Below are 14,549 nucleotides of genomic sequence, written 5' to 3' on the forward strand. Positions count from 1 at the left end.
ATCGTACTTGTTTACCATTGCTGGTAAACTCTTTACCCTTTTTTAGGGTGTTTTCTTGCTTACTTCTTTTTCTATTTCTATAAAAAAAACAATATTATCTGTTTTCACTTCTTTTTGTAATAATGAGTGTAAAGTTTCTCTTTTTATACTCTGTGAGGTTCTTCATAGTGATGTTGGAAAAATCCACAGGTTTCAAAAAGTTCACTTCTTGTCGGCATAAAATTATGAATTTTGGATGTCCACAAGGAGTGCATGTATTGTCTAGTGGCTGGTCACTTAGATGCAAAGTATGCCCCACTTTCAACCCCAGGGCTTTAGTGGATCGATACAATAAATTGATCCTAATAGGTCTTCTGCCTTCCACTTCTACTTCAGGAGTTCAAACTCCCTCCAGATTTAGCAAGTCAGTTCTTTTGGAGCATAGGAAGCACTCTCCTCTGAAGTCACCCAGGTCTTCCTAGAAGCCTCCCATAAACACTCAGAAATTATCAGATATTACACTGTTGGATTCCAAGACTCTTAAACTGGATCCAAAATCTTTGAATCCTAAGACTTCTGTAATTACCGTTAGTTCAACAGTGACTCCCTTGGATCCTAAGCAGGGATCTACTTATAGGAGTGTTACTTCTGAGTATACAATAAAACCAGTATCACCTACCCTGCCTTTGAGGTTGTTTCAAACCCCAAAAAAACACTCAAGGCCTCCTTACACTTCCTCCTCTAGGTCTCAGAGTTCAGATCCAGATGCGAGTCGTAGCAACTGTGTCCACTACTGGATCTGTGAGTGGGCCAACATCTTGTAAAGCTATTTTCTCTCCTTCTGTGATCCGTCATGTGGTTTTGGATCCCTAGGAATCAAGATCCCTGAGAGGTCCATGTCTGATCTGAGGAAAGCTTCTTCCTCCACCCCAACTATATCCTTGGCTAGTTCTACTCCGATACCGTCGGATCTGAACGGATATTGGAGGAGAAGTGTTGGCTTCGAGTCCAAGGGGATAAGCCCAACTCCGTTTTTGTCAGCCTTGGCTCTGGAAAGTTCGGATCCAGTTCCATCCCCAACACGTAGATCTGAAGGAGCTCTAAACCTGTCTTTGTCAGGAGTTTTGGCACCAAGGAGGCGGGTTGGGGTTTCTCTGGGTCCATCTGCTTTCAAGGTGGTGGAAAGGGCTTTTTCTTTCCACAGAGAACTGCCCTGTCATGCCTTGGAGTCGCCTTCCTTTCCCCATTGGTTCCTAGCTCTGAGTTGCTCAGGCTTATTCCATAGGGGCAGCCGAAACCAATATGTGTCCAGCCAGTTCCATTAGAGGAACGTACATCATCTGAACATCTCACTGAGGAGGTACATTGGAAGAGGACCCTATTGGAGTCTCTCACAGAAGATACCAATTTGGTTTCCCCCAGATCACACTTCATTTGGAGATATTCTAGAGGTCCTGAAACAGAAAGGTGGCTGGTCTTCCCTAAACCCCTCACCAGAAGAATCTATGTTTTTGGAGGCTTTTGGTTCTGGCCCGTCTATGTCTTGGGTTATCCCCCCACCCCCTTGTGGATGACCTTATTGATTTAATGACCCATCTGGCTTGGAATGAACCAGATACTATCAAACTCATTCCTAAAAGACCCGACAAGTTTTTTGCCCCTACCGACCCACAGATCACACTGAAGCAATGGGGTCCCAGTTGATGCTATGGTGGCAGCAGCAGTCACCAGGAAAGAGCTGGCAGAGTAGACCTCTGCTGTCCATCTGCCTAACAGAGAATCAAAAGCCTTTGACAGGTTTAGAAAGCGAGTAAAGTGTTTGCCTCAGCTATCTTCGCCCTGAGGTCACTATATTACCTGGCACATTTTACTCAACTTCAGAGAGATTTGTCGAAAGAGCTTTCAAATACTCTCTCAGAGTCCATGTATGTTGAGAATTTCAAATGGACATCCTCTCATTTTGCCACTGTTTTGGCCATAATCTAATGCTTCAATGAGGTTGATCTCTCACACATTGAAGGCACTTCGTGAGCAGCTGGTTCAGGTATTACCTTAAGGAGACATGCCTGGATACAACTTTGTGACTTTGCAGAACCTTTTAAGATGTCTTTTAATAATGCCCATTTGATGTCACCTCCTTGTTTGGGCCATCATTAAAAGAGTTGCTTACCCGCAGTGAACAAGATGGAAAGACTCTATCAAGTTTCCTACCCCTCAACGAACCTTTTCTAGGAATCAGAGAGATGGCAAGAAGATATGGCTCCAGAAATCTCAGGGGCCTTTCCACGATCCACACAGTGACAATTCCTCCAGAGGCAGAGGAAGTAAGTTCAGTGGTAGACATCACTCTAGAGGTAGAGGAGGTCCACAGAATCATGGCTTGGCTGTAGCGATTCCTTTGCAGATAGGCCCTTTCAGCACTCCTGAACACTCCTGAAGCACTGCCTGACTGTCCAACTCTGGAGGCAGTCAGGGGTCATTTGTTTTTGCACCCAGATGCCTGGGCAAGTATAACACAAGATGCATGGGTGCTAAGCATACTATCCAGGAGTTATTGCATACCATTTTCCGTTATTCCATCTTGCAAAAGAAAGAAGCTTCCTGAAGTTCCACCCAGTTAGAGGAAGGCAGCAGCACAAGAAATCCAAAAACTGCTAGACAAAAGAGTCATCCAAAAGATTCCTCCAGACCAGATAGGATTCGGAACTTGTTCACATTTCTTTTTAGTGTCAGAAAAAACAAGGGACCTCAAAACCCATTTTGGATCTAAACAACTTAAGCCAGTATGTAAAGAAAGCAAGGTTCTGAATGGTTATGGTCCAGTCCATTCTATCCTCTTTACACAAGGATGACTGGATGTACTTTATAGATCTTCAGGATCCAGAAGACATCTTTGCTTCCAGCTGGGAGTCAGTCATTACCAATTCAGAGCACTACCCTTTAGAATCACCACAGCACCCAGGGTGTTTACCAAATACATGGCAGTAATGGCAGCTCACTTGAGACTAAAGGGATTCCAGTGGTTTCCATAACTAGACGATTGACTCCTTACCGCCCCCTTCCAAGCATCTACGTCTACATGCCAGGGACTATTTGCTCCAGATTTCATGTTCTTTAGGCATAACTATAAATCATGCCAAGTCAAACCTAACCCCAGTCCAGAGCATGAAGTTCATTGGTGTTCTTCTAGACCCAACAGAACAGATAGCCTCTTTACCTCCTCATCTTTTCTTGACTGTAAAGAATCAGGTCCATTTTCTCCTTGCTCATTCTACTACTCCAGTAAGATCAGTACTGCAGGCATTACGTTCCATGGCAGCAGCTATTGTACTTCTTCCTATGGCATGCTTCTGTATGCGAGTTCTACAATGGACTTTAGCTGTACAGTGCTCCATTCTGTATCAGCACCTATCCTTTCCAGTTAGGCTTACCCCAGTTTGCAAACAATACAGCTGATGGTGAGTACAATCAAATGATCTTCATCTAGGCAGACCCTTTGTTCTACCAGCTTCTATGGCCACAGTGACTACGGCTGCTTCTCAGTTGGGGCGAGGGACATTTCTTGGGAAGAACAGTCCAAGGCCCGTGGTCCCCTCAAGTGACCAAGTGGCATATCAGTATCCTATAGATGAGAGCAATCCTATTAGCATTGCAAGCATTTCAAGATGCTCTTCCTTTGGGGACTATTGCATTTTGACAACATGTCTGTAGTCTGGTACATCAACAAAGAAGGAGGAACTTGATCTTTTCCCCTTTGCAGAGAGGCCATGAGAGTATGGGAATCAGCTATCTCATCAGACCACTTTCTGATTGTGATGCACATTCCAGGGCTCCATTCTGTATCAGCACCTATCCTTTCCAGTTAGGCTTACCCCAGTTTGCAAACAATACATCTGATGGTGAGTACAATCAAATGATCTTCATCTAGGCAGACCCTTTGTTCTACCAGCTTCTATGGCCACAGTGACTACGGCTGCTTCTCAGTTGGGGCGAGGGACATTTCTTGGGAAGAACAGTCCAAGGCCCGTGGTCCCCTCAAGTGACCAAGTGGCATATCAGTATCCTATAGATGAGAGCAATCCTATTAGCATTGCAAGCATTTCAAGATGCTCTTCCTTTGGGGACTATTGCATTTTGACAACATGTCTGTAGTCTGGTACATCAACAAAGAAGGAGGAACTTGATCTTTTCCCCTTTGCAGAGAGGCCATGAGAGTATGGGAATCAGCTATCTCATCAGACCACTTTCTGATTGTGATGCACATTCCAGGGGATAAAAAACAACGTGTTAGCGGACAAACTAGGCAGATCCATTTTTATGCCCCACGAGTGATCAGTCTGTGGCAGAGGTGATCTTCCGGCATTGCGGCTGACCTTGCTGTGACGTATTTGCCAAGCCCTTCAACAAGTGCAGCAGATACTTTACTTTGATCCCCCTTCGGGGGGGGGGGTCACCATGAGATGCTGTAGTTCACATTTGGTCCTCTGGTCTCCTTTATGCTTACCCCCCCTCTTCCTTTGATTCCCAAATTTTTACAGAAAGTAAGCCAGTAGAAGAGCTCAGTAATCTTCATGTCCCCCTTCTGGCCTTGGCAGGTATGGTCCCCCTTCCTATAGTCTCATTTTCGTTATCCTCCATGGATACCGGAGCCAACTCAGGATCTCCTGTCACACCCATCAGGGATCCAACATCCAACCATTCAAGCCCTTAGACTAATCACATGGATTCACCACGTACAGTAATTGTTCGACAGCCCAGGCTTTCTTCCTCTGTACATGATATTATTTTGGCTTCTCAAAAAGAATGTACCAAAAATGCATACAAAAGCAAGTGGAAAAGATTCTCCCTTTGGGCTTTGACATCTTTCTTTTTTCTGCCTCAGTCTCTACGATTCTCCAATTCTTAACCATGCCTTTTTGAGAAAGGAGCTAGCTTCTCTACAATTAAACTTTAACTGGCAGCTATCTCTAGTTTTCACATAGGGAGCAGACATTTTTCTCTGGCTTCATCTAAACTATGTAAAGCATTCATAAAAGGAATTTTTCTTCAAAGACCTCCAATAAAACATCCCTCACCACCTAGGGATCTGACTGTAGTACTACAAGACCTAACGCAGAAACCTTTAGAGCCTTCAGCTGAGTCTGATATGAAGTTCCTATCACATCTGCAAAGAGAATATCTGAATGCCAGGTTCTCTTTTCAAAATCTCCTTATGTAATTTTTCATAAGGATAGGTTTTCCGTATGGACTAACCCTTCTTTTTTTAATAAAATGGCTACTGAGAATAACATTGAACAATCTATCCACTTACCAGTTTTCTTTCCAAAATTTTCCATTAAAGGAGCATACATGCGTCATCTTGATGGGTACAGACAATTACCTTTTTATCTTCACAGGACAAGGCAATTCAAAAAATCAGACCAACTCTGTTTTCTTTTCTCCAAAAAGATTAGGATATCCAGTATCCAAAGTCACTCTAACAAAAAGGATAACAGACTATATTCTTAGAAAGGCATGATATTATCTAAACCTGCCAAGGCTCATTCAACCAGATCCATAGCCACATCATCTGCTTTTTGGTCAAGAACATTTGTCGATGACATTTGTGCTGCAGTAACATGGTCCAATCTTCATACTTTTGTTACTCGTTACTAATTGGATATTATTTCTAGAAACAGAGCTGCCTTCGGTTCGGTGGTACTCCAGAATATTCTTCCCTAAGAACCACCCAAGAGCAGAGTAGCTGGGACTCTGTCCCATACATTGAGGAGGAATGAAAAGGACATCAGATTTAAAAGTTATATTCTTATCATAACTAGGCACCTGTATTGTCCATTTTCATTCTTCTTCTTCAACTTCCGTCCCATCCATCCACGATCCAAGTTCCTGGAGAAACCTGTTGGGCTATATTGAACCTATAGTTCCAAGTGTGAGCCCTGTCTTTCTTTCAAAGTATTCCTGTTTCTGTTCTACTATGGGGATACGGCAGCAAACTCGATCTGAGGCTTTGGGGATGCCATAGAGTATAATGAGTTGAGGGAGGAGTTTGAGAGCTGGATCCTAACTCTGGAATAAGCGGCTGAGTCGGATCCAAGGATCAGATCCAAACCCATATGTTGAGGAGGATTGAAAATGGACAACACATATGCCTAGTTATGGAAAGAACATAACTTTTAAGTATACACAGTTTACTGTACTCTCATTTTTATTATTCTGTAAACTTAAGCTTATTTGTTCATTTTTTTGTTGTTATTTTTGTGTAGATCAGCTAAGCAAGATGTAGATGATGAGTACAATCCGAAGACCGGAACTAGTGGTTCTCAGTCATATTATGCAGTGGCTCACCAAGTGATAGAAGAGGTGCAGAAACAGTCCTCTCTGCTTGTGAATGGTTCTTTAAAGCATTACCAGGTAGGCCAAATATGGAGCACATGAACTGACTACTTTTTCTAAAAAGCAGTTTATACTGTTATGTACATACTGTCAGGCTGATAAAAATAGTGCAGATTGAAGTAGCTGCATATAGAACAAAACTCAGATCATAATAGAAAATATGTCATATGTTCATCATCTTGATACCGATGCAGTAGCAGTAGCTATGTGGGTTATATTCTGCCAAGGATATAGCAGTTGGCCAGTTTCTAAAGCTTTAGGGCACCTTCCATCCACCAGAACTGACAGGCAGCCTGAGCTGAGCTGACTAAAAGACAAGTTGGGAACCAATCCTTTCAGAACTTTACTGGTGTCAAAGAGCACTCTCCTCTGAGGGTTGACATTTGTTTTGTGCTGTTCCTTTGCTGGACAGATAAGTTTCTTTTTGGGGAAAAAAACTTCCATTCAATAATTTTCATTTATTATTAATACTTTCCTCCTTGGCTGCTTTAATGCTAGGAGCTGTGTTTTAACAAATTGTCATAAGACTGTACTGTACTTTTGAAAGTTAGTGCTCTTTTCTTCTGTCAGTTTAAAAGTTTTCTAAAGTGACTGAAATAATTTTTCTGTGGAGAAACTGTAGATGTTATGTAGTCCAAGCTCGCCTACATTCTTACTCGTGGGTTCAGCCAACTTTTATTTACTAGCTCGAAGTCTCTCATTGGCTGGGCCAAGCAGGTATCCCATGCCGCACTGCTCCATAACCCCAGATCTCATTTGCTGCTCATGTAGCTAGGACGCGGTCTTGCTTGGCTGTGGCTAAGTACCTTCTTTTTTCAATTTCTCTTCAGAAATTTGATAGTTGTTTAACCACAAAAGCTATTTTAATAGCTATTCTTCTTGTTGCTTGTTTGTAGTGTTTTTTGTTTGTGTATTTGGTATCCCTAACTGTTCCAGTGGGCTAGGCCTGTTTTACTTAGAGGACCTAGTCCTCCTTTCTCTGTGTAGTGTTCCGTTTCCTTTGTGGAAGTGCATTGTGGGATAAATGTGTTCTGCTTAATTTTTAGTAGTGTGTTGTGAGTGAGTAAAGAACCGTTTTACTTGGAGGTTCTTTGGTTGTCTTGTGTAATCTGTTCACTAGTTTCCCGCCTTTACTGTTTTTCCGCTAGATTGTTTTCGTGGTCTACTTGTGTAAGATGTCTAAGGATCAGAAGGAACATAAACCTTCCGGTTTTAAAAAAATGTTCCAAGTGTAGTTACAAAATGTCCATTACGGATGGGCATTCCGTATGTGTTTACTGCCTAGGAGCTATTCATTTGCAAGAGTCTTGCAGCTTCTGTCACGCATTCAGTCCGAGGGTGCTCCAGGAGAGGAAAAATAAACTAATATTGAAGGGACTCCTAAAACCTTCGTTTGAGGAGTCTTTAGACTCGACTTCTAGTTCTCAGTCCAAGTATAAAGCTTCGAAGGCGAAGAAAAGATCTCCGGCTCCGTCTGTCTCTTCGGAGCCACCGAAGAAAATTGCTAAACTTGACTGTACCTCCTCGGCTCCTCTGTCCTTGGGGTCGCAGGAGGTATCTGTAGTACTGGAATCGGCGTCGGCTCCTATTTTACTGGAACCCATTCGGAGCCGGTCGCCCAGTGTTAGGCATGGTTCTCCCGAGAGGAGATCCCAATCTCCATCCCTGTCCTCCAAATCCTCCAGGCTTTCTGATTTGGATGTCGATATGGTGGTACAGAGGCTCCTGCAGTCATCAGTGTTGGCAAAATTATTCTCGGCTCCGACCCAGTCAGCTCCGGAGACTGTCCTGATGCTTGTGTCGATGGTTCCTCCTCCGAGCACTTCCTTGTCTTCGGAGCTGGAGTGCTCCGCTCCGAGTGATGTTCCTGTGCCGGCTCTGATACCCCTCAAGGGTTTATCGGTGCTAACGTTGGCTCTGACCCAGTCGGCTCCGTCCACAGGGTTTGGCACTCGGATTTCCTTAGTCAGGCCCGTGGGGGATACTTCGGGACACCTGTCGGTTCTGAGCCTCCCTCTCGGCGCATCGGCTCGGGGGACCCCGACCCCGGTCATGGCCTCGGAGGCCGGATGGTGCTCTGATTTGGGGGGACCCGCCTTCAAGGCCATGCGGAGCGCACTGGCCAGATCGTCAGTTACATCATCCGGATCGGTCATTCCGTTCCTTTCCACCCTGGCTAGAGCCTCTGACGTCCCCCTATCCGTAGATGGCAGAGCCCAAAGGTCTGGGGATACCCCCATGAGCGGTCCCCAACTTTCTGAGGGCCTCTCAGAGTCTGTGCCTGAGGAGCCCCCTAGAAAGAAGTCATGCAGGAGGAAGCACATAGACTCCTAGGATGAGTCTCTCACTTCTGATACCGACCTCGAGGAGTCGGAGGGGCCCCCAAGTCGTCCTCTGATGACGTCTCTTTCTCCGACATCCTGGAGATATTGAGACTGAGAGGCGACTGGCCGTCCAAAACCCCCTCTGAGGAGGAGTCTGTATTCCCCAAGGCCTTTGGTGCTCAACCCTCCGCCTCCTGGGTGTCTCCACCCTTCGACGAGCTCTTGGATTTAATTTGTCGAAGGGTGTGGGAGAATCCTGATTCGGTAGAACCTGTACCTCGAAGGCCCAATAAGTTTCTTTCTGTCCTCTCCCCCCCCCCCCCCCCGGGAAAGAGTTCCTGTCCAAAGGGGTTTCTGTAGATGCCATGGTGGTGGCGGCGGCCACACAGCAGGAAGTAGCCGAGTCTTCTTCCTCCGTCCGTCCTCCTAACAAGGAGTCTAGGAGCATGGACCGGTACGGGAAGCGTACCCTCTCGTCAGCGACCTTCACCCTATGATCATTGAACTACCTCTGTCATTTTACTCTGCTTCAGAGAGATCTCCTCAAGGAGTTAGGAGATACTCTAGCGGGTAACGTACCTGAGGCGATAGCGCACACGGTTAATGCCCAGGTGTCTACCCTCAATCCTGTTGTCAACTCGTCCATGAGGCTCATATATGCAGCCGACGGGGCGAGTAGGGCAGCCAGTTTGGGAGTAGCCCTCAGGAGGCAAGCCTGGATGTGCCTGTGTCATTTCGCGGAGGCCTTCAAGTCTTCCTTCACTGACGCTCCTTTTGATGGGTCCTCGCTGTTTGGGACCAAAGTGAAAGACAACCTCACTAGATGCGAGCAAGAGGGAAAGACCCTGTCTGCCATAGGGGTCCATTTTTCCATTCCCTCGAGACCTTACCCCAAGGCTCAGAGGGGAGGGAAGATGTGGTTCAAGAAATTGCAGAAGTTTTTCCCGGCCGCACAAGGTGAGTCCCCCTCCAGAGGCAGAGGAGGGGGGAGGTTATTCTGGAAGACGCCGCCCTAGAGGCAGAGGAGGTCCCTGCAACTCGGGAGACCGTGATTCCTTTCGCGGTTCTTCCTACCATCGTTCCTGATGTATTGCCCGACTGTGCTATTCTGGAGCCAGTCGGGGGCCGCATATCGTTGTACCCAGAAGCCTGGGAAAGCATCACCCAGGATCGATGGGTATTGCGAATAGTTTCCGGAGGTTACACCATCCCTTTTTCATCAGACCCCCCCTCCAGTCAGGAGAATCTCAGACGTTCCACGCAGTCAAAGGGATCACGCAGCATTAGAGGTTTCAAAGCTGCTAAAGAAGGGAGTCATCCAACCTGTCCCCTCAGACTAAATCGGATTAGGGACTTACTCAAGACTCTTTTTGGTGCTGAAAAGAACAGGTGACCTGAGACCCATTCTAGAGCGCAGCAAATTAAACCACTATGTTCTGAAGTCCAAGTTCCGAATGGTCACCCTTCAGTCCATTTTTCTGTTGCTGGAAAAAGAAGCATGGATGTGCTCCGTCGACCTCAAGGATGCTTACTATCATATCAAAATGGACAAGGCATCCAGGAGTCACCTACTCTTCCGGTGGGACCCAGTCATTTTCAGTTTTGTGCCCTGCCCTTTGGTCTCACCACAGCCCCCAGGATGTTCACCAAGTGTTTGGCGGTGGTGACAGCTCACCCAAGATGTCAAGGATTCCAAGTGTTTCTGTACCTGGACGACAAGCTCCTCACCGCCCCCACCAGGCATCTACTCATCTGAACCAGGGACGCCACCATTACCCTCTGTCAATGACTAGGAGTAACATTGAACTGGGAAAAATCTGCCTTGCTGCCCTCACAGCATGTCACGTTTATAGGTGCAGAGCTAGACACCGTTCAAATGCGGGCCTTCTTGCCGCACGACAGGATCACAGTATTACAAAATCAGGTTCACGTTTTATTACCCCTCAGGAAAGTACAGGTGAGATGGGTTCTTCAGCTTCAGCTTCTGGGCACCATGGCATGCTATATCATTATGTTAGTGCCTCTAGCGAGATTACACGAGGCTTCTTCAATGGCTCCTCTTTGCCCAATGGTCTCTCCAAAAACTCTCCCTTTCCCACCAGATCCTACTCACGGACTGATGCAAACAGGATCTCCGTTGGTGGCTGTGCTCCACCAATCTGGACGAGGGGAAACCGTTTCTATCATACGATCTGAGGAAGTCAACAGTCAAAAGCGCTTATCGGATCTTTTCAAGGGACAGTTTTGAGCTTTTTATTTTTCATTTTATTTTCAAGTCGAAGTTTTATTCGTATTAAAGGACTACATTTTAATTGGAACACTTGTGGATTTCGTTGATTGGCCATCCTTGGGTGGATTTTCTGTCTTTTTTCTGCCAGTGCCCAAGGAATTGACCCTTACACAGCCCCAATTGCTGCTGTTTTGGATTTCTTGTCCATGCTCTTTCAGCAGGGCTCTGCGCTCCAGCTGGCGGATATTTCAAACTTTCATACCTCCTATGAGCCTTCCCTTATGGCGCATAAACTCTGTAAGGCCTTTTTAAAGGGCACCTAATTACTCCGGCCTCCCGTGTCAGAACCTGTCATGCCGTGGGATCTAAACTTTGTTTTGCAAGCTCTCACTTCTCCACCTTTCAAGTCGGCTGCCACCTGTGAATTAAAGTTTTTGTCCTGGAAGAGACAGCCTTTCTAATAGCCATCACATCTGACAGACGGGTGTCAGAGATTCAAGCTCTCTCCATCAAACCCCCGTATTTAATTTTTCATAAGGACAGAGTTTCTCTTAGACCTAATCCGTCCTTCCTTCCCAAGATAACATCTACTGTGAATCTCAATCAGTCTATTGAGCTGCCAGTGTTCTTCCCTCAATTCTCGAACAAGGCAGAGTTTAGATTTCATCAACTGGACGTGCACAGACAATTACGATTCTATCTACTCAGGACCAAACACCTATGAAAATCTGACCAATTGTTTGTTTCCTTTTCAGAAAATAGACTGGGTTCCCCTATTTCCAAGGTTACCATTTCCAGATGGATTTCGAATTGTATTTCCTTTATTTATTCTTCAGCGGGAAAAAAATCTACTGTTCCCCGTCAAGGCTCACTCTACTAGGGCTGTTTCTGCGTCTCTGGCATACCATGCCAGACTGTCTTTGGAAGATATTTGTGCTGCAGCCACGTGGGCTTCCCCGCACACCTTTATTACTCATTACAAACTGGACATGGCGTCTAGGGGCCGGGCTTCCTTTGGTTCCACAGTCCTCAGGAGTATCTAACTTTGAGCCTCCCAGGATAGAGGTGCTGGGGACACTGTCCCGTGAGTAAGAATGTAAGCGAGATTGGACTACATAACATCAAGAAGTTATGTACTCACCATAACATTCAATGTATGTAGTCCATCTTGCCTCACATTCCCTCCCACCTGCCCCCTTCCTGGAGGATCTGGAGGTTAGGATTGGTGCTAGAGTACCCTTCAATGGTAGTTTGTTTTTTCCTTATTCCCCTTGATAGTGTTCTACCTTATTGGATTGTTGTTATGCATGAGGTGTGATTGTTGGATTCGCAGCAAACTAGATCTGGGGTTATGGAGCAGTGCAGCATGGGATACCTGCTTGGCCCAGCCAATGAGAGACTTCGAGCTAGTAAATAAAAGTTGGCTATTCGGCTCCGAACCCGCAAGTAAGAATGTGAGGCGAGATGGACTACATACATCGAACGTTATGGTGAGTACATAACTTCTTGTTATTTTACTTTGTTGGCCTGGCAAAGTGTTGCTTTTTTACTGTGTTTTTCTGTGAAAAAAGTGACTTTTAAAGACATTACATTTTTACTGGCTCTTGCTGCATGTTTTCCTTGAGAAAGAGGCACAGTTTTTGACTTGACCATGGGACAAATTGTCAGTCATTTTTCCAGCCACATAAAGTAAATCAAACTGCTTTTGCCTCCAAAGCAGACTAGCAGTTTCCCACAGCCGCAGATGGGTGGCTCTGCTGTGCCCATTTATTGTACCTCAGCCCACTTATTCTTTACCCTGGACCCCTCTGGTGTAACACCTACAGCCACTAAAGACCAGGGGTTAGCCATTTCCCTGAGGCTGTTTGGGTCCCCTCAGTGGCAAAGAAGTCCTGGGAGAAGAAATAGGGAAGGCCTCTCTGTTTTGGCAGAATGTTGTGCCCTTCGGAGGGGCAACTGCTACTGCCATTAATAGTAATGTTGGCCCCGTCTTTTTTTCTGTCAGAAAGAACAGAAAATTAAACATGTATCTACTCCTCAGATTTCCTTAGACAGGAGTAGTTGACTGGGTCTGGTTCGTGGTTTTATTCAGGCTTTTGATCCTTCTTATTTATTGCTTTCAGGTTAAAGAAAGGATACCTCTTTTCCTGAAGAGATTCAAGATTCTGAATCTGGGCTGGAAGATGAAGGGACAAATAGAGGATGTAATGTTGTCAGTTTTCATTCATTCCTCAACATGTAGGCTCAGATCTGACTCAGACGCATTTTACAACTCGTGGTTACTGCAAACTCTTTAGCTGCTCCCTTACCCATAATGCCCCAGTCCCTCTTCTGTACTTTATATCTTGTTTGCTGCCTTAGCGTATGGACGTGGTCACTGTCTGTTCTCGATCATTTAGTGAGTGACAAAAGTTTAGTGATATAACTTTTATCTCTTTTTCATATACATTATTTTTTTATACATCTTTAAATTTATTCTAATCTAACCTCCCTTATCCCTACGTGTTTCTGCATATGTTAATAACATTGTTGGTAGTTCTATTTCCCGACTATCTCTATTGTTTCTACGATTGTTGGTAATTTATTTTCTGATCTATTGAAAAATAAAAAAAAACTTTCTACCTTTATTGTCTTTGTTAGTTTTACAGGTACAGTAGCTGAAACACCTTCGGTTTTCAAAAAAATATAAACAGTGTGGACACAAGATCCCTTTGTTTGATTCCTACTCCTCCTGTGTCTATTGTTTTGGCCCTGCCCATTTGAAAATGCCTTGTGAAATATACAAAGCTTTTAACCCTAGGGCTGCGCTTGACAGAGAAAATAAACTGATTTTGAAGGGACTTCTTCCTACAGCTTTTTTCAGAATCACTGGTTGGATCTCATCCCTCCAAGGCAGACCAAAAAGAGTCTAGAAAAAAGCAGCCAGAAATTTCTGGATCCTCTACTCCTTCTTCCAATCTGACCAAAGAGCCAAACCACAAGATCTCAAAACAATCAGATCCAAATGCCAAATCCTCATATCTGACTGTTTCAGATACAAGATCTACGTTATTGAATCTGTTTTTTTTGGAAACCTAGATTCCCCCGGACCCGATATGCATCCTCTGTGGATCCTGTACCCTCTTGGGTACCATCACCTTTTTTAGAGAGACACATTCTTCCAGCAGTCTTACAGAGGAGAGGCAGATGTGGATAGAATGATGAGGAAGTTTCTCTCAGCACAGATACAGATGGGAGTTCTCCCGGCTCCAACCCTTTTGGGTCTGGACATCGTCATTAGTATTACTTCACCCATCTTGGCTTCTTCTCCAATCCATCCTTCAGCTTCAGAGCCTTTGGATTCTAGCATTCTGGGACAGTCTGCATCGGATCCGAAAATTGCCGTATCTTTGACTCCTTTACCTTCTTTGGGTGGACCGGTTTCGAGTGTGTCGGAGCAGTATGACTGTTGGAGCCGAAGTGCCATTGTTGGGTCTGAGGTGTCAGAGAATACTCCGAAGCTATTGGAGCCATCTCTGCCCCTCAGGGCCTCAGCATTGTATAGCTCAGCTCTGACTTCTGCCTTCAGGTCAGAGGGAGCCAATGGTCCAGAAGCTTGTCTTCTCAGCTCTGTCGGCTTCCTT

At 45.2% G+C, this 14,549-nt stretch overlaps 1 protein-coding gene across 2 annotated transcripts in view; it reads left to right on the forward strand.

The window, feature by feature from the left end:
- The window catches only part of LOC122793098 (probable global transcription activator SNF2L2), a 2,696,898-nt gene that overhangs the window by 1,241,767 nt on the left and 1,440,582 nt on the right, over nt 1-14,549 (forward strand). For both annotated transcript variants that reach the window (XM_044060828.1, XM_044060829.1), the window contains exon 15: nt 6,243-6,390. In XM_044060828.1, coding sequence (XP_043916763.1) covers nt 6,243-6,390 — 148 coding nt within the window. The remainder of the gene's footprint in view (nt 1-6,242; nt 6,391-14,549) is intronic.

Source organism: Protopterus annectens, chromosome 2.part0 (assembly GCF_019279795.1).
Source record: "Protopterus annectens isolate FY-2018-M chromosome 2.part0, PAN1.0, whole genome shotgun sequence".
Classification (NCBI taxonomy): domain Eukaryota; kingdom Metazoa; phylum Chordata; order Ceratodontiformes; family Protopteridae; genus Protopterus; species Protopterus annectens.